At 41.2% G+C, this 19,405-nt stretch overlaps 1 protein-coding gene across 3 annotated transcripts in view; it reads left to right on the forward strand.

Annotated features, from left to right (window-relative positions):
• Positions 1-19,405, forward strand: part of OTOA (otoancorin) — a 41,409-nt gene that overhangs the window by 16,282 nt on the left and 5,722 nt on the right. For 2 of the 3 annotated variants that reach the window (XM_048321254.1, XM_048321255.1), the window contains exons 18-29: positions 1,160-1,295; positions 2,144-2,334; positions 3,760-3,853; positions 4,986-5,118; positions 8,562-8,749; positions 12,446-12,601; positions 13,999-14,141; positions 14,540-14,676; positions 15,614-15,711; positions 17,570-17,765; positions 18,340-18,522; positions 18,889-18,969. In XM_048321254.1, the coding sequence (XP_048177211.1) occupies positions 1,160-1,295; positions 2,144-2,334; positions 3,760-3,853; positions 4,986-5,118; positions 8,562-8,749; positions 12,446-12,601; positions 13,999-14,141; positions 14,540-14,676; positions 15,614-15,711; positions 17,570-17,765; positions 18,340-18,479 (1,612 nt within the window). In that variant the 3' untranslated portion in view covers positions 18,480-18,522; positions 18,889-18,969. Of the gene's footprint in view, positions 1-1,159; positions 1,296-2,143; positions 2,335-3,759; positions 3,854-4,985; positions 5,119-8,561; positions 8,750-12,445; positions 12,602-13,998; positions 14,142-14,539; positions 14,677-15,613; positions 15,712-17,569; positions 17,766-18,339; positions 18,523-18,888; positions 18,979-19,405 lie in introns of those variants that run through there. The other variant, XM_048321256.1, reaches the window with a different exon arrangement.

Here is a 19,405-nt window from a genome sequence, read left to right on the forward strand (position 1 = left end):
GAAAACTGATGAATCAAACAAATGGTAATTTATCAAGAGTGGTCACTGTGTGTAGGCAAAGTCTGTCTCAAGTGAAAGTTGGTCATACTTTGTGTCTAGTACAGCACATTTTTGTCACAATTGAGGGGTTTTTTCCCCTTTAGGTGGGCTTATTTCGTTTAAGTTTGCTTATTTGTTTAGGGTTTTTTTGGAGAGTGGATATATAAGACAAAACCACTGAGTGCTGCTGAAGCATATTGCTCTGTATGATTAAAAACATTTCAGTGTGTTTTAAGACATTTGTGTAAGTTAGCAAAACTTTTCAGTGACAGCTTTCTTTCTTAGAAGAAAACCTTGCATATTGATAAGAACTCCTAAATTGTAGAACTTGTTAATTCCTTCCTTTCTTTTTCTGTCTATGTGCCTAAGGTGATAAAAGGGACTGAGAACCATTCTTTTTGTGAAATAATTTTTAATTGAAAAAGTAAGAAAAGTATTCAGTTTGAAAAGGCTCTATTCTATTTAACAACTATGAAATAGTAATAGAAAGACTTTAATGCAAAGCTTCCTACAAACTGCAGCACCCACTTATTTGGCAACAATTGCATGTTGCTTGTTCAGGGCCATCAGAAGTCACTGGTGCTGTTGTCTACAGACCCTGGCAAGGCAAGTGCAGATGTGGGCTGTGGCTTTATTTGCAAAGGTTGTCTGCCACTCTGTGTGGAGATGAGCATAATTTTGTTTACTTTGGCAGGATTTTTGGACTTTGATAAAAAGGAAACCTACTCTAAAAGTGCTTGTGGTCCTTAGGCCACCCACCACATCTTCATCAGAGAATTATTCCTAATGAAACAGAGAAAGGGGAAAAGTTTCTGAACTGTAGACAGTCTTGTTTTATATGGTGTTAAAGCATCTCAGAGCTCTTTCATCCACTTGCAGCTATTTATAATTCTTAGCCATTTTTTGGAGTTCAGTTCATGTCCTGATGAACTGGAAGAAGATGGATGTTGAAGTAAGGTGAGGAATAATTGCAATTTTTCTGGGCTGTCTGGTTTATGATTTTTCAAGTCCAGCCTTGTCTCTAAATGTTTCTGTCATCACAGATGTTTATGGGTATGGCTGTGGGTGTATGAAGGTCAGGTTTGCATTCTGAGACTGTTTGTTTGAATTCTTTCTGCAGTTCTGAGTACCTGGAGTACGTTACAGGCCCTTTGTGCGTCCCTTTCCTTGAACGTCTAGGGAAGGCAGGAATGGACCTTCTGAATCCAAGCCATCACAAAAGGGATGCTGTCCTGCAAAAAGTGCAGGAGTGCTTGGTGGGTATGGCTGGGAGGGCTCAGCAGAGGAGGAGACACCGTGGAGGTGGAGAGAGTCACCACCTACCCGAGTTCTTCACCTGTCCATCTGTATTCTTTGGGGGGTTTATGTACTGGTTCAACTTTATTGTTTGCTGCTTAAGGAAACCTTCCTTAACAATTTTCCTTGATTCCATGCATGTTACAAAGTGTTCTCATGAATTGTCATTGCTGGCCAGGACAGCCTGGAGCTGACCAGTCTGCACCTTGAGCTGCTCCCCTGGCTCCAAGCAGTGCCAGTCCAAGCAGAGCTGTTGTGGCACAGGGAGCTCCATGAGAGAGGTGGTGGTACCAGGAGGATTTAGTGACTTCTGCTGTCGGGGAGCTGCAGCACTCACTAGTTTTTAGGGGAAACTAGTTCTTTGATGTAGCTGTGGCTATTCCTGTCCTTACACACTACCAGCTGTATAATCCCCAGTGTTTTGGCAGCTGCTTGAGAAACGCCTCAGAGCTCAGCCTTCTAACAACAAGAGCTTGGGGCCCCTCTGCTGCAAGGGGCCGGGTGAGGGCTGTGCTGCCAGACAGAACTGCACCGCTTCTGCAGGTGCTGGGTGGTCACATTCTTTCTGTGTGATTCAGTATGGAATAAAGAATACGGAAAGCTCTGAGAAGTGCTTATGAAATATCACCAGCTGGATTGGTAAAACAAAAAATATAAGGCAGTCTCAGCAGAAATTGTAGATTAAGTTGCCAGTGCAAACTGTTTTGTCTTTATTCCTTAGGGCTTAAATGAGTTGTGATGCAACTGAGTGATACAGGGCAAGAGCCAAGGTTAGCTCTGCCAACAGGGCAAATGCTTCTTGTTTCAGAACAGCTCCATTGCTGATGAATATGATGTTGACCTCCTTGGAAATCTAATCTGCTACTTACCTGCAGCCTTTCTACATGGCAGAATGTCCCTGAAGGCAATGGCAGCAGCCCTACATCAATTCAAACTTTGCCAAGAGCTCAGCCATGAGCAGAAGACTGAAATTAAATACAAACTCCTTCAGTTATATGGGTAAGGTATTGGATACACCACCTGGGTTATGCTGGTGGTTACACCATGCAAATACCAAGCATTTGCTTTGCCCAGATGAGCTGCAGTGAAAACAGCACAAAGCAGCTTCTGTCACTGGCCAGGCTCGAGGCCTTGTCCACTAGAATGACATTTCTGTTCTTGTGTGTAATGTGATAACTGTGGAACAAAATACAACCCCAGGGACACCCTGCATGACTTAAGTCCCAGAGGAAAAGGAGAGAAAGTGTAATGTTTGAGGGGGGCAGGCAAATAGACTTGCTGGCCAGGCAAGAGAAGGGGGTTACAGGCAGAGAATGGCACAGGAATGCAAAGAATGGGAAAATGGAAGTGGGATACTCGGTGTGCTGGTGTGAGAAGACAAATAAAGAAGACTGCAAGCACCTCTCACCATAGGAGAGAGCAGAGAAGAAGAGGGATATAAAGCTCAAGCAGCTGAAGCAGCAGAGTTGGCAGCCTGTTGGGTGTCGCTAAGGTCTCAGATTAGGCGAGCGACTGGAACCTCACCAGTATCAGCCAGGCAAAGAACAAAGCCATTCTCTCTCTGACAAGAATAGACTGTGTCTCTCTTGCATTGTCCCTCAGAACTACCTGCATTTGAAAAGGGAGACTGGATGCACGGTTTCTAACCACCCCTTCACCCCAAAGTCAGCCACTTGATCCACCTAATCACGTTAGATGCTGTTCAGCCTCCTGCTAGTCAGCGTTTTTCTGTGATAGGATAACTGTATTTTCCACCAGATCCCAGCCCTGCATTGATCTTGATGCAGATCGGTTTTATTGAATCGTGGCACATGGTGCTAAATAAGATTTTACTTTATTTTATATTATTTAATTTTGAAAATATTTTAACATCCTCATAGTGGAGCAACAAAGCAAATAAAGTTGTTTGTGGGAACAAGAACTAGTACCATATTAGTTGCTACCCTCTTCTGTAGGCTCTGTCAGGCTTAAAGTTATTTATCCAAGTGTTTTATTAAGTCACCCACCAAATGGGCTGACTAACATTTGTCAGATTTGGATGATGTTTTTACTTCTCTTTTGATAACCATTTTGCAGACTACTATTGCAATATGAACTGACAGAAAATAGTAAGTTTTCTTTCAAAGAAAGAATGATTTCTCTTTGTTCAAACACTGTAATGCTAAGAACACTTGACTATTGAGGGAGAGCTCCATCACCACCATATTTGAAGGGTTTTTCTGATTATATTGCAAGTTCCACTGATGCCCTATGCCCAGAGAGATAAGAAAATACAATCTGATGCTAGTAACAATCAATCATCACATTGGCATAGAACTGTCTGTGTTTCCTGTATGATAAAGTATTATAAAAACACTGAAGTTTTAGTATTACTTTTATTGTAACATTCTTTATTGATATAATTTTTCAAAATATTTTTTTCAGCTCCTCAAACAACTGGACAGCAGAAACAACATTAGATGTTGGACCATTCATAGCTCTGCTGTCAAAAGAGGAATTAAATGTCCTTGCTGAAAAGGTATGCTTTTTTTAAAAATTTAAAATTTATAACAGGTATTTTAGAACTTGGATTTGTGAATGTCATAATGCAGTCTAAATTATGTAACCTGAATGCTAAACTAGGTAAATAATTCTTTTGTCAAGGAACCTTGTGTTAATATTTCACATATGCTTGATTCCATCAAATGAGATTTCTTCTTGAGAGTAATGTTACTATAAGCAATTATTTGCATGTGTACAGTGACAATTATACATTGTCACATAGGAAAAAAAAGGGACATTTATAGTGACACAGACTTATTTTTAGTACTTTACACCTTGCAGTGCTCTTTACTCCATCCCCCTGCCTTCCAATCATAAAAGTTGTGTTTCTTATCCTGTTATTAATGGGATCATACTGATCAAATTAGCATTTACTCATGTGGCCCTTTGCCCTGGGGCCAACATAGTACAAGTAACGATATTTGATGGCCTCAGCATTGCACTTTGTAGTTTCCTTGCCCTCTTTAGTTCATATAATCTTAATTTTTTAATGCATAGGAGTAAACCATACTGGATGAGAGATTCATTTTTCAGCAGAAATATGTGAACACAGCAGCTTTTCCATTGGAGATAATGCTTATAATTGACCAGATAGAATAGGACTCTTCAAAGGAAAGTAAGGACTCTTCAAAGGAAAGTAAGGTGTCGGGTGGAGGAGAGAGGTCAAAAAAGCTTTAAGAAGGCAAACAGGTCAAAGTTATTTCTCATAATTTAATTGGGTCCCTATCCTCAGTTCTTATACTTACCTGGCAAATTTAAGACAAGCGAGATAAAGCCCGTATTAAAATGGTGGAACTCATTGCTCCTCCATTGGCAGTGTCTGGACACAGATGCCAATCAGGCAGTGCTCAGGTGTTGCCAGAAGCTGAGAGGGCATACAGGAGGGAGAATCACTCAGAATTTGCTTTGTTCCTAATATTTTCCCCCTCAAACGTGTGCTGATGACCTTTCAGTAGCAGCCAATTACTCTTTTCTGAAACGTCTGCACAATGGGACGAGGCTGAGCTGTTACTAACCCCTGCTTTGCTAAGGGCTGCACAAGTCTTTCTCCACAAATTGGTTTGTTTTGAAAGGGAGAGAGAAGTCTTATTTATTCTTTCCTTCTGAAGTTCCCAGATATCATCTTACAAATAGCAAAGACAATTGGACCAGTTTCTTCAGCTGAAGAGCTTCTTCTATCAGTTGTGTTCGAGTCAGTCTCCAACAGCACTGGCAGCATCCGCCTGTCTCTCAGCAGAGCTGGTCAGTATTGCACCTGGGGCCTCTTCAAAGTGCTGCCATTTGGGGCTGTGATGGTGCAATTCAAACAGACTTTGTCTCACTTTGTCATCGAATGCATTCTGAGAAGCCAGACAATAAAAGTGAAGTATTGAGCAACTTAAAGACTTCTGGCAAAAACCAGTTGGGAGTCTTCATTCTGCTGCTCATCAGAGTTGTATGATTCACTGACTAATTGCTGAAACACTTTTATTACAGGATTGCATAATTAAGCATTTCCTGAAATGTTTCTGAGTGCACAAAGGAAAACGATGAATGATGTGAATTAGAGGGGTTTGTTTATTTTTAATGTTTTGTTTTTACTTTGTAATCTAATTGAAACCCCTTGAACTAAAAACCTGTGAAGGTGACAAGTTACCCTCGTGCCAAAAGATTGCACATAGTTAATCCTTTGCCAGACATGAGCATATGGTGACTGATCTGTTCTTAAATCTGACAGTGGTGGCACTGTGTTTTTTCCGTCCAAATGGACAAAGTTTGTAATCGTCTAAAAGGTATTTTAATTAGCAACCAAATGAATCTATTAGAATCTCTGGTGAGGAATGGATCATTTTCTTTCTATAAGGTACATACTTTGACTATGTTTGATTATTATAATAACTATTCTTTCTCTTATCTGAAATTCATCCAGGCAGAATTTGTAAGCTGTACCATCCTGTGCCATGGAAAACAATCCTGCTGTGGGGAAAGCTTTTGAAAGCACCAATGGGAATTTAGACCCAAACAAATTCAAGGAGTTTGATATTGTCTGCCTTTATCTTTGAAAATCCCCCCATTGGTTTTCTGCCTAGCAGAATAGAGATTCAAGCTCAAAGCAAGCCCTGGGCCATGATGGAAATCCAAGTGCTTGTATAGCAGGAACGCTGAATGATGACTATGTGTCTCTGGGAATGAATTTGCCTCTTACAATGCTGTATTCATAGACAGAGAGAGGTGGAAGGAGTTCTAAGACTTGTGTTTTTTCATAGCCTGAAACAAAACATGACCTAATTTGATCAGAGGAGTCATTACACAACCATCAGGCTCTAAAAAAAGCAGGATCAAGCTGGTGAAATAGCAGGGTGTTAGTTCACCTGTATGCATGAAATTCACTCTTCCTTCAACAAGTAAATCAGCAGATCATAAGCCATGTTTCTTTAGACACGGGCCACAGGACCAAAGGTTCAGCAGCAGGTATTTCAGTCTACTTGTGTCCTTATGTGTGCTTTTTTAAGCCTTTGGATCTACGTGAATCCCAAAGACTTCTCTAATCACCCTAGCTCATGTCCAGTTCGATTGCAGAGCTCTCTCATCTGCATTGCAAGACCAATACAAACCTGCCAGCAAAGCTGATGGTCTTTGTCAAAGGATAACTTGGCTCTAAGGCTGTGGAGGCTCCTCAGTCTTCACTTGGGGTGCATGAGCTCAGCTGGGGGAAAGTGTGGGAGGTGAGAAGTTGAGGGATTGTTTGTGCTACTCTAGGAAATGCTTCTGCAGTCCAAACATGGTACTGAACTTCTGTTACCAAACATAATCTCATCAGCTCCATCAAATTCACACAGTGGTTTCAATAAGGAATGAGGTTTAATTACTGATTTGTAAATCACTAAAAAATTGGGTATTACGAAAATTACTCCAGAATGACATTGATGCTTTTCATGCCACCAATGCTATTTTGCATTTCTCACAGTTGTGAGCTAATATTAATAACAGTAGCAATTACCAGTGACAGAGTTCTTACATCTGTGTCTATATCAAGATTAAAAACAAAGGTTTTAAGGTGCTTCAGGCAAGATGGAACGTGAAAAGCAAGACTTGGGAACTGTGTGTCTGAGATGCTACCACAGAGCAGTGGCAGTGCTGGAGAAAGAACTCAGGTTTCTCACCACAAGCACTGAGATACTATAATATGTATATATGTTTTTCATCAAACTACATGTATAGCAAAAGGAAGAGCAAAGGGGCATCACATCAAAAATCTAATTAGTATTTCCCTGTGTAATCGCACCAGTGTATCTGGTGTGTTAAAGATAATAAAATCAATGGGTTTTTTTCAAGGACACAAAGTCTTAGGTTTTCATGACTTGGGGAAGGGAGCTGCACTGTGTCTGGATGGGCAGTATTTACATGAGAAAAGCTGACCTTCTGCAGCAGGGGAAAGGGAAACAATGCAGCTTCACAAGAGGGAGGTAAAGAGAGAGCAGAACATCAGCTGGTACAGTGGAAGCTGAACAGCATTTTCGTTTGCTCAACAGATTCAATCTTTTCAGTGTTCTACCCACTACTGCAGCTTCCTTTGATGCAAATAAATCCCTCCTCTGCCTCCTTTCAAAGTACAAATCTACTTTGTACATCCTCACTTTAATTTATTTATCTGGGGGAGCTTAGCTGAGGCACAGCATCTGTGAAATCCATGCTTTTTACTGGTAATGACCGTATCTGAAGACATGTAGGGATTATTTGGTTTAGATAATTATTTAATAAGGTTTTCCTAAATTAGTGACAGGAGAGGGAGCAGTAAACAACCACATTAGGATTCTAATTTCTGCTTTCCATCAACATTAGAGGTAGATTATGCCAACAAAGACTAAGATTTGTTAAAACACACAATGGAAACTGTCTGGTTGGATAATGCATAGGGCTGGAAGCTGACTGTAAATAAGATCTTTAAAGGCAGTTTGTCTGTCCAAACAGTTCTGTGGTAAGTGAACAGCCCTCTCTAGATCCTGACATTTTAACAACAGGCTTGACATAAAGAACAAGCCCCGTGCTTCTCTGACACATCCAGCTCCTCTCTTCACCTTGTTTAAATGTCAGGCAAGTCTTACAAGACATATCTCTATCAGGGCATTTCAGAGTGCAAGGACCTCTCATGTCTGTTACTTTCCTGTTGAGTTGAATTTGCTATTTGAACGTGGCGTTTATTCTGCTGAAGCTCTTTTTGGTGAACTTCCACCAGGGTCATCCCAAACATTTGCATTTCACTCTTATTGAATCAAGGCTCCCAGCAAATGGTGGCTTTACCTCAGAACAAGCTCTTGCCTGGGTTTTGATGCCTTTAGAGAATTAGACTTGAATGAAACTTGCAAGATACTGGTTATTCTTATTGCACAGATCCATATTTTCGTTTTATTATGGTATCTTGCATTGTAACTGTTCTGAAATGTATGTCTGCTCTTGTCCAGCATGCACTGCCTTTGGAGTACAAAGAAAATAACCAATGTCTTGCAAATTAGGCAAATTCTGGTTTTATATCCAGGACGTGAACAATATAAATATTTTTTTAATTATTTAATTACAAAATAATTAATTTATCAATATCATATCAGCTGTAGTTAATTTTCATAGTCTGTTGCTCTCTTAAATATCAATATTGCTTTGATTTAGTTTGTTGTCTCTTTGATGAAAACTCTTTTGACTTTTTTCAGATTGCCTGGGAACCAGAGCTCCTTCTTCAAATGAAATAATTAAATTAGCAGAAGCAAATGTCTTTTGGTCAGTTCAAGAACTGGAGTGCATGGACCCAGGGACTTTTGACAAAAATGTGGAACTTCTTGGGGCTGTCTCAGGTTTTAACAGCTCCCAGCTGACTGCCTTGAAGGAGAAAGCCAAGCAGGTAACTATCCTGTCTGTGAAGGAAAATTAAATCTGTAATTTGATTTGGTGTTATTGAACTATGCAGTTCTAAAATAACTGTGCTATGTCAATGTCACTACTGTCACAAGAATATCTATGGTTTATTGGAAAAATAATGTGAGGTGGTGATAGAAGACTATTGCCCTTGCTTTAGAGTCAACAGGCAAGTAGTTCTGAGCTACTGGCAGCTGGAAAAGTGAAGTGTTTTTACTTTTGAATTGCTTTTCTGCTGGCTTCTCACTTTCCTTTCATAAATGAAAAATCAGCAAGCAGTACTAGGGGCTGTTGATTGCCCTGCTGAGAATTAAGCTTGGCATGTTAAACTGTCTACATCGATGCTAAATAGAGCTTACAGTGGGGTAAACCCAAACTGACTGAAAGGAAGTTATTGGCTGAAAAAAGCTCCTTCTTCCACCTTCTTGTTGCAAGCAGGGACAGATCCATCAGTAGGAAATATTAGGGAGGAAAAAAATCACCTACAGTTTGTCTTTACCAGGAGCAGAGTCGGTCAGAGGACTGTGCTGGGGGCAGGTCAGCACTCTGGCTGGGTCTGAGGCATCTGTACCTGGTCTGGGCTCTGAGTGGCCCTGCCTGGGCCATTGTGGGCTGGCAGAGAAGTCAGACCTCACTCCATCCCTGTTGTTGCCACTGCACTTCTCCCTAGGGGTGACCTCCTCTTGCTGCTTTGTGGTTGCCTGCACTGCCAGGGAATAGGCAAATTCCCAAACATAGTTTTGGTTCAGCAAGGAAAAGCCTTAGGGTGCAGTAAGACAAATTGTTTTGGTTGCAGAAAACCCAAAGGTGAAGAGGTTACTGGCCCCAGCCTGGCTTCAGCTTCCTGTCAGCAGCTTCTGCTGGAGGTTACCTGCTCTCTGCTCCCATCTCTGCATGCCTACTCTGTAATCCCTTTCTGTCAAAATGATCCAACATTTAAAGGTCTTTTTTAGGTCCCATCAGATCATTCTGACAGAATGAGGTTGGGAAGCATTTACAAGTTGCACTTGGCTGTAAGTAGTAGAGAGTGCAAGAGGCTTGGAGACCTGAGGGCTGTGACCTCTGGAGGAAAGTGGGAGCAGGGAACAACATGGGCCTGGGCAGCATCTGTTTAACCAGCAGCTGCAGCCAGTAGTGGAGCTGACCATGGATTTGGGGTAAATAAGGCCAATTGTGCATTTTTTAGCAGTGAAGCTCAGCTTTTAAAACAGTGGAACTGCAGGTGCTTGAAGAGCAGTGGCACTGCCCAGATTTCTGCAAGCAGATGGCGACTCTCTGCAGTTGTGTCTCTGCTGCCTTGTTGCAGGAGGACAACTGCAGCAAATGTATTCTTCCCAAGACAGCTTCCCTCTGTCAGCATGGACACAGGTGGGTAGGAAAAGGGGAAAAAATGTAATTCTAGAAGAAGATAAAAACAGTGCTCCCCTGGGATAGTGGGAACTAATATTCTTTACAGCAGTGCAACAACATACTGGTGTGCTTACAGAGTGGTATCAGTTGTAGGGAAATTGCCAGCAAGGTTGATACACTCACTTTTTTGGCTATATTCAAAGACACACAGATCTGTAGTGCACTGAATGGCAGTATGTTTATTCTCTGTGTGAGTGTTTGTACAGATTTCTGCTAGACAAAGACAGACTTCCTGTATATTAATTTGCAAAATGCAAGGTGGTGCTACACTGAACATAAAGCACGAGAAATGAAACAGGACATGCAAAGCTTTTTGAAACTATATGCATAAGATGCTGTTACGTTATTAACATCTTTGATTAAAGGTTTTATTAAGCCTGTACTACTCATTGTTCCAAACTAATTCAAAAGGTCTGGTTATCAGATTGTGTCTTAATGAAAGTAAGAAGCTTAGCTCACGTGTAAGTGGAAGGTCTCCCAGCTCTGCAGCAGTGACAGCTGTATGGATCTGTAGTCTCTAGGTGAATGAGGACAAAGGAGTGTTTCAGTTTCATGTGTTGTGTTATTTATATCATTCTGCCTGAGATTTCAGCCAGCACTGTCAGATAATACTATTTATGAAGTACTTCAAATTCTGTAGTTTATGGCCTAGATCAGGAAACAGACGTATTTTTGCCTGCATGTGTTTAATGTATCTGTTAAGCTAGAGAATTAAAAGCTTTAAAATTGGGCTAATGCTTTTTACTATCTATTTTCTTTGGAAAAGATTGAAGTTTCCCAGACTTAGACCCTTTATGACATTGTAAAACCAACATAAAAGATCTGGTGGAAACTCAGTTGGGAGGTACAAGTCCAGCAATGCATCTCTTAAACAAATCCTTAACCCGAGGGTCATAGCTGGGAAAAGCAGCCTGGCAGCTCTGAGGCTGCTCTGCGCTGAATATGCACATTGGTATGAGCAGCAGAGAGCCTGCAGCTCTGTGTAAGGAGTATTTAATTCCAGAGGTCCAGAGTCCTGAGCCCTACTTCTTTATTTTCTGGAGGTTGTACAGCTTCATGTCTATCTGATGGTGCAGACACTATTTAGTAGGCAACTACAGAGATGCTCTTCAGCAAGTCCCCACTAGCTTTGTCCTTTCTAACTTTTTGAACAAAGCTTAAATTGTAGCTATCCTGAAAATGGAGTAAATATTTTTCTGACTCAGACACCTGGCCGTGGGCTTTTAGTTGTAATTTTCTAAGTGGAGTTAGCAGCACAATGTTATACTAGAAACCTGTCATGTATTCACTGACACAAAGCAGAGTAGCTGAAATTCATGAGAGCTTTAAAATGAGCCTTTTTTAAAATGGATGCCTGTCTTGTTCAAGTCACTTCTTCCAGCCAAAATCCAGTGTCTTTTTCTGGAAAGGCAATTGGCCACATCCAGGGAGATACTGACCACTGTCTATCGTCTTCTATCATTGTCAACTAAATGTAATTGACGGTCCTGGCCGCTGAAAATTCAGCTCTTGATGGACTTCTGTTATTCTTTATTCAGGCAGAACTTTTCCTGATATCAAAATTTCCTTTGGGCTGCTTGGTGACAGCTTTTCAATCACTGTAACTTTATCACACATAAAGTCAAAAGCAGGGGAAGTTGTCAGTTTAAATACATTGGTACTGGTTTAGAAGAGCCCCTGCTTATTTTTGGGGTTTTTTTTACAAAGCTTTACAGATTTAATTCTATCTGTACAAACACATTTAAATTATTTTTTATTTTAACATTATATGAACACAAACTAGGAATAGGAACTTTAGGAACCAGCTCTTTGTTGGTATTACTCAATTCTCTACTTTGTCTTTCCTTGTCAGTGACTGAGCCAGGGTGACTGGCCACAAAAGCAACTTAGAAGTCAGTCCCCTGGAGCGATTGCAGCTGGGTAGAGGCCTGGGTAGTCCAGGTGCTGCTTTCTTGGCAGTATAACAGTGTGGATCTAGGCACAGATTCCCATTTTTATTGTTCTTAGTGGTTTTGCTCCTACAGCCACACTTCCAGCAGTTTCTGTTCTGACTCATCAACAAGTCCAAGCTGTAAAAATTGCAGCATTTTTAGATGAACTGACCATTGTTGGTGTAGAACCTCAAAAACCTTCACCATACCTTAGCTCTGCCTTTTGTGTGCAAAGAGGAATATTCAGGTTTTAGGACTTTTAAACCAAGGGGTTTGGGAATGGTGTGTATATTGAGGAAGAATCATAATTATCTAACAGTTATTAATGCTCTCCTCTAAAGGTTTGGGGGTCGCTGCCAGACTGGAGGAGTTACCAAATCATCTCCCTGGGCCGCATTGCTCTGGCACTCACTGAGCAGGAAATCACAGAGCTGGATCTGCACTCCATCGACACCGTTTCTGTTCTGAGTCAGCAAACAGAGTGGACTCTTACCCAGGTGAGTGAGTGAGTGAGTGAGTGAATGCAGTCCTGGTGAAAGGCTCTGGATTCACGCCCTTTGAGACTGAAGTCCTGGAATTGCCTAGGAAACACCACACTACTCCCTGCTGCTTTTCTGCAGCTGTGACCCCAGTGAAAGTGGCCAGGTAGGTCAGCACTGGTGTCTGCCTGGCTGGGGGCTTCCCTGGGGAAGTGGCCAAGACAACATCAATCACTGTTAATTGGGGTGGGGCTGAGTGTGTTCTTTAGCACTTGCCCACCAAGCAGTGGAAAGAGGTCAGCAGCTCCTCTCACACTGGCCCTGGAACAGACACTACTGCTAGGAGTACTAGTCCTGCCTAAGGACAATCACAGAATAAGTAGTGTGTCCCAACCCCAGCATTGCCCTAGAAGCTCTTTTTTGGCAGATATACTCCTCTCATGTTCCTTTCCTTGGATAACGTCTAATTATGTCAATGGGACTTTCATCATAAGAGTTAAAACCGTTTATTTATACATGCAATTGGCAGCATGTTTCTGACTTTGTGGCCCACACCATCAGGGCTCTGTGGCTCCACAGATGCTGGCATGGTGGCAGTTCTGGCAGAATATCACAAATCTGTTTAATAGATTCATGTTCTGAAGGGCACCATAAGAAGGAAGCCCTTGGGAGGACTTTATACAAAACCAGTTTGCTTTTGAGGTTTCCTACTGTCAGTAAGAGTAGCTATTTAAAAGAGATTCATCCTGCTGAACTTCAGTTGTCTAAAAGTTAGGCAGCTAGTTAAGCTAGTTATTTGAGGCTCAGCTTTGTGGATAGATTAAGAAATCTTGGAAGATGCTTGTTTCTTTCACTGGCTTTGGAGGATGCCTTGGTGGCAGGCTTGAGCTGGGCTCAGTTTTTAAAGGCTTAGTTTAGAATGAGCACCATCCTAAAGTACTTTGGCTTGGAAAGGCACTTTGGTACCAATATCCCATTCATATCTGAAAATTAATCCTAGACACAGTCACCACTGATAGATATATGGCACTTAAATAAGACAAGTCATCCTGAGTATTAAAAACAATAAAAATTACATACTGATCCTCTTAGGTATTTTATATTTTCTTGTAGGATTTTAACTGATTCTGTGAGGCAATCCAGCACCTTTTCTTCTGGTGAAGGCTTTCCTTGTGACCTGGCAGAAGAAATACTCAGTGTTTTCACACCAGTTGCACTTAGCAAGTGGTTGGGTAACAGTGCCCTGTTTAGTGTCACATATAGGTGGTGACAGTGCTCCTCCTGAAGGCCATGGCCATCCATTGGGGACACTCAGGATATATATTTATGCTCCATAGCTTCTGGTAAGGTTTTAACCATCTAGTAACAAAATTATATTTACCCTCTTCATGTATGCTATCTTACTGGTTTTGTAGGAAAGAGCTATTCTGCAAGGTTTTCTAGAAGACTCTGGCCAGACCATCGGCACACTAAAAAGTTTTGATTTAGTTGGACTAGGAGCAATCCTCTGTGCTTTGAATTCCACAGAAATCAAATCCATAAAGACTGCTGAATTCAGGTACTGCATTTTATACCTAATGAAATATTTATTAGTAACTCTGTTGATAAAATTTATTATGCCTTTTTTGTTCTGTTTAGATTTTCAGAGCCTAAAGGACAGCTTTTTGCATTTTAAATGCCTTTAGAAAAGCAGTCACTGTTATGGAAAGCATACAGTAGTTTAAAACATGTTGTTTTATAGTATTCCTCTGCCATTTATATCCCACCGTTTAAGTATTGCATCAAGAAATCCAGGGTTTTGCTCAAAACCTTAAATGTTTGTATGCAATTTATGTACGTGTATTTTAAATTGAAAACAGGTTTTACAATCTTCTTAAAGCAGGCTAAGTATATTCCAGGCCTATTTATACTGCATGTAATTGCAGCATCTAATGTTGACCTTGTTGCCTTTTGCAGTGCTGCAGTTGCAAGAATTGGCCTGTTGTTTTGTAGCACCCCTGTTCTGAGGCAGTTTAAGAAGATGACAGAGTCCGTGTTTGGTGCTGCTACCAGCTGGAATGGCTCTATTTTACAGGAAATTGGTACTATAGCAGGTAACAAAACTACTACTCCAGATGGTGATGGTTGTGAAGCATTGCTATTAAGAGACAGGTTCACGGAGCTGGGGATTTCTAGACTGGCAAAAGACATTTCTTCCAGAGGGGAGTCACCTGCAGGCACAGACATTCAGCAATTTCAGAAGCACTAAGGAGAAGTGGTATTCTCTGTAAGGTTCTGTAAATATGGTCAAACTGACCTTGGGAAGCACAGCCTGAAGTTACTTGGGTCCTGTAAGTCGGAAAGGGTAAATCAAGGAGGGCAAAACCAAACAGGATTCCAGAGCCAGTCACTCTTTGTGAGCCAGGCTGTACTGGGAGGAGCTGTGCTCTGGCTGCCCGAGCATCCTGCCTGGAAAGAATGGGCTGCCCAGGGAAGAGCACAAGGGCAGGATTAGCCTGGAGGGATACTTCTCCAGAGTGCTCTTGCAGCCTCGGAGATTTCCTGAGCCAGAGGTCACCCCGTGTTTTGTTCCTGGATTTGCTTCCCTGTTATCATTTAACTGCACATTGAACTCTCACATATTTTAGCATCCCCGATGCCTGTGGCAATGATTCCCCACCGTAACCACCTAAGGGGTGAAGAAGTCACTCCCATTGCATGATTATGCTCCCTAACCTCGGATCAGAAGAGACTGTGAACAAGCATTCCCTAGTAACACTGCTTATGATTTTGTAGGTTCTTGTGATTCTCTTTTCCAAGATAAAATAACTCGGGTAAAGTACATTACATGTCAATGGTTAAGGTCAGATTATTTGTAATGCTGGAATATAATGAAAGAAACAGAACATAAAAAGAACCATCATCTCTCTATAATGCCCTGGAATAAACCATTGATTATATATTTTTTATAAATGCTTAAAGTTTATATTACCTTAAAAAGAAATCTAATAAAAAGAACATTAACAGAGTTTTGTTTGATTTTTTTTTTAGGTGGTTTGAATGAGGATGAATTAAAAGCTTTTGATAAAAGCTTGATGCCATATTTCCAGCCATCAGCAGTAAGACATATACCTCCTGAAATTTTCCAAGTAAGAGCCTGATTACTGAAGAAGTTACTAAATTTCTACTCTAGTAGAAATAAACTGCAGCACTGCTTTATAGATTTTGGGTTTTGGCAAAAGATTTTCTATGGTCTGTTAAGTGAGAGACCATCAAGGATCTGAAACATTAACTTTCAGCTGTATCACTGTATTTGTGATGCCCATGAAATATGCTAGACAAGCTTTATTCATCCTTCAGAATGCATCCCAAAGAAAAAGCAAGTATCACAAAACAGGGAATGGGCTCTGTATCTTCCAACATTTTATTCAGATTTGAGTTGTCTTCTCTGTTTATTAACATTTGCAAGGATGCTGTAATAGCTACAGATTTCTCTGCTGTGTAAGAGCTGTTTTATTAACCTAAAATCTGGCACCATTCTCCTGAGTTAGCTCTGAAAAACAGATTGTACAGGCAGATACAGATCAGAAAGGAATTACATCTAATTACAGCAGTACTGAATGTGGACCAGAAATTAGAACAGGGATCCTGAGATCATTGCCCCGGACTTTCTTTGACTTAGTGACAAGATTAATACTCTGCCTGGGCTGGTCTCTTTCAGATGCTCAGGCAAGCAATGTACTTATGGACAGATGAGCTAAACAGAGAGTTAACTGTGTCAGCTCCCATAAAAGAGAAAATCTCCTTGAGCACTAACTGTTTGTGCACAGTACCACTGACAGTTCAGATAAACCTAAAATGTCCTTACTGAAAATATTTCTTTGCAAAACAGCTCTATATAATCTTGTAGAATTTCTATCAAACAACATTTTTGTTAGTTAGAGTAATAATGAGACTACAAAAAGTAATTAACAAAAAGCAGGGTACCACTTTGGAAGAGTTTTCTGTATTTGAAAGATTCAAAGCAGGTTTTGGTTTTACACAGGTTTTTTATGGCCTCATTTTGCAACTGTATAAATTATTCAGATTTTGATTTATGAAAAATTACATTGTATTATGGACTTCAAGTGAGTTAAGAAGATGCTCAATTCAAAATGTCTGGACCTGTAGGCATTTCCATGAGTTTGCTCGGTTTAAACCAGCACACCATTTGGCAGACAATGAAAAATGGGCAAGGGTTTGCTCCATCATCTGATCTACTTGCAAGGGTGATTTTGTCTTTCCAAAGTAGAACCTGGTTGCAGAATTGTTGCAAGAAAAAAAGCTTGTTGTGTAGGAGGGTTAAAATGCTTGTGACTGCAGAATCTTAACTAGAACTAAAGCAATCCAGCCTGCCCAATAATGCAGGCTTTACAAACTGGTTAATTGCTTTGTGATATAAGATAATTACTGTAAGACTATGACTGCCATGTTTAATTTTTAAATTTAATATGAACAAACTGGGAAGATTTTCAATCTAAAAGAGAAAAATTGAAGAATGAGATTAAAGCATGGGGTCTTTTCATCTCATTGCTCTACTGCTAACTATAATGAAAGGTCAAATGTAAGTTCAAGGGAGGTTGCTTGGGAGCAGATGTAAGAGAAAATAAATGAAAACACAAGAGGATGCACAATGCCATCAGTCTTTGAACAAATCAGAAAATAAATGGCTGGAAAATTAAACTCCAACAATATACTGAAGAAGTGTCCAATACAGTGCTGGCATAGAAAGCTTCTCAAGCTGTCAGCTCCCAGCATCAAAGAGAAAGGTGACAGAGAGATGAGTGGTCAGGGAAGTAAATGAATACAGAGGATTTTTTAAAGCTCTATTGAGCTCTTTTATAGCAACACAATGTTGCAGGCTGCTGTCCCTCATTCCAAATGCAAGGCAGTGCTGACTTCTGATTCCTTACCTGCCTTCTATAATTGACAGCCTAAACGAATTTTTCTGTCTTTTGTTCCTCCCAGGCATTGTCCCCAGAACAAATAGCAAACCTGGGCCCCGAGAACGCCGCCATGGTGACGGGATCGCAGCGGCAGCATCTGGATGCATCCCAGCTCCAGAGCCTGGGGCTGGCACTGGATGGAGCCAGAACCGGCAGCCCAGGGACACAGAGCAGCAGTGCAGCATCTCCCCAGGAGGGACAAACCCCGGCTGCCAGCGGTGAGTGGAGCCCTCCCCGCTCCTGCTTAGGGGAAGGGCACACACCAGTGGGGTGTGAGGTCTCACAGCATGCACCAGGATCAGGCCTCTATTCTGAGGGTGGGTTGCAGTGAATTTACTAACCAACTCTTAAAGTCATGCTTCAAATCACATGCCTGACCAAGACAAACAGCCAGGAGGATGTTGGATTCACCCACAGCAAGAGGTAATGGAGGAAGACTGTCAGATGGCATTAGCAGCTGTCCAGTAGCATTACACTGTGCTAAGCACTAGCTTGTGTAAAATGTAGTCTGAAACAGTGAGCTTTTCCCTCTCCTTCCTTCCCATATTCTTTGCCGAAATTTAAGGTAGGGGTCTCCATCTCTGGACCTTCAGGTCACAACCTTTATGTGCAGCACAATGTTGTTTGCAGAGCTGCAAGTGGGAAAGGAGGTAGCACTGGGGTGGATTAGCATCTTTATCCAGACTGTAGGACCGTTGAATGGTTTGTCCTGCCATTCCCATCCTATTTGGAATTAAGGCCTGTTAGTACCTATACTTCAGTGGTTTAACCTTTTACTTCTGCATGTTGCAGTTTACACTGGGCAAGTCACACTGGCAATGTCTAAGGATGTATTACAGTGGGAGAGTTTGCACATGGTCAAGACAATGTTGAGAACTTATCCCTATCAGACTGCAAATACTGTTGCTTCTAGTGACACCAGCAAGACATAAGCTGTTGAAGGAGAGAGAGGGAAGCTGAAGTGCTGAGATAGGGGTAAGGGGAACTAAATTGCTATGATGCCCTTGCTGAAATTAGAGCAGACCTTCCCAGAAGCACCTGGGAAATGCTCTTAGCCCAGCTCCCTCTCAGGTGTGACCTGTTCCTTCTGGAGGTCTGCCAAAGGGAGGAGTTTTCTGGGAAAAGATCACCTGAGTTCTTGGGCTTCTTGTCCATTGTTCCCTGTGAAATGCTTCTCTTTGGAGCTGTGTATGTTAAACTGGAAGTGACATCTCTTGTGAGCTGAATGCAGTTAGGATTCAACCGTTGGAATTTGCTGCACCACTTTGGGGCGGTGTAGGTAAGACTTCTAGAGCTGAACTTTAGCGTGACACTAAGACAATAAAGCCTTCTGCTTTCCAGGTGCTCCTTGTTTGAGTGGCTTTGGCATCTGGCTGTGTGCTGTGTTTACACTGCACCTGCCTTTCTGAACCCACAGGTGTTAAGCTTGAGGTAAGTTACATTTTCAGTTGGAGGTAACTTTATAACAGAAGTGCAGATCACCTGTAACAGAGAAGGAGGACTATGGGACCCTCTTCCTGCTTTGAATACAAAGTTAACTATTCTTGAATAATTTTTCTGTATTACAAAGGTGTCTTCTACCTTGGTTAGACTATCTCTGAATCTAATCAAGGGGAAAACACTTTATCTTATCTTTATTGTAAAGCCAAACATAACAAAGGTATATTTAAAACCCCATGTAACACCAATCAATTACTGCATTGTTATTTGGAGCATATTCTTGGTTTTTCTCTGTGTTTTGCCTATTCCAGGCTATATATAAGATTTTATTCCACAAACACTTTGATAAATGCTATTTAGTATAGTACTGCCATTAACTTTCATTGGGTTTTAACATTTTGGCAGGCTAACATTTAAG

This window comes from Corvus hawaiiensis, chromosome 16, assembly GCF_020740725.1.
Source record: "Corvus hawaiiensis isolate bCorHaw1 chromosome 16, bCorHaw1.pri.cur, whole genome shotgun sequence".
Classification (NCBI taxonomy): Eukaryota; Metazoa; Chordata; class Aves; order Passeriformes; family Corvidae; genus Corvus; species Corvus hawaiiensis.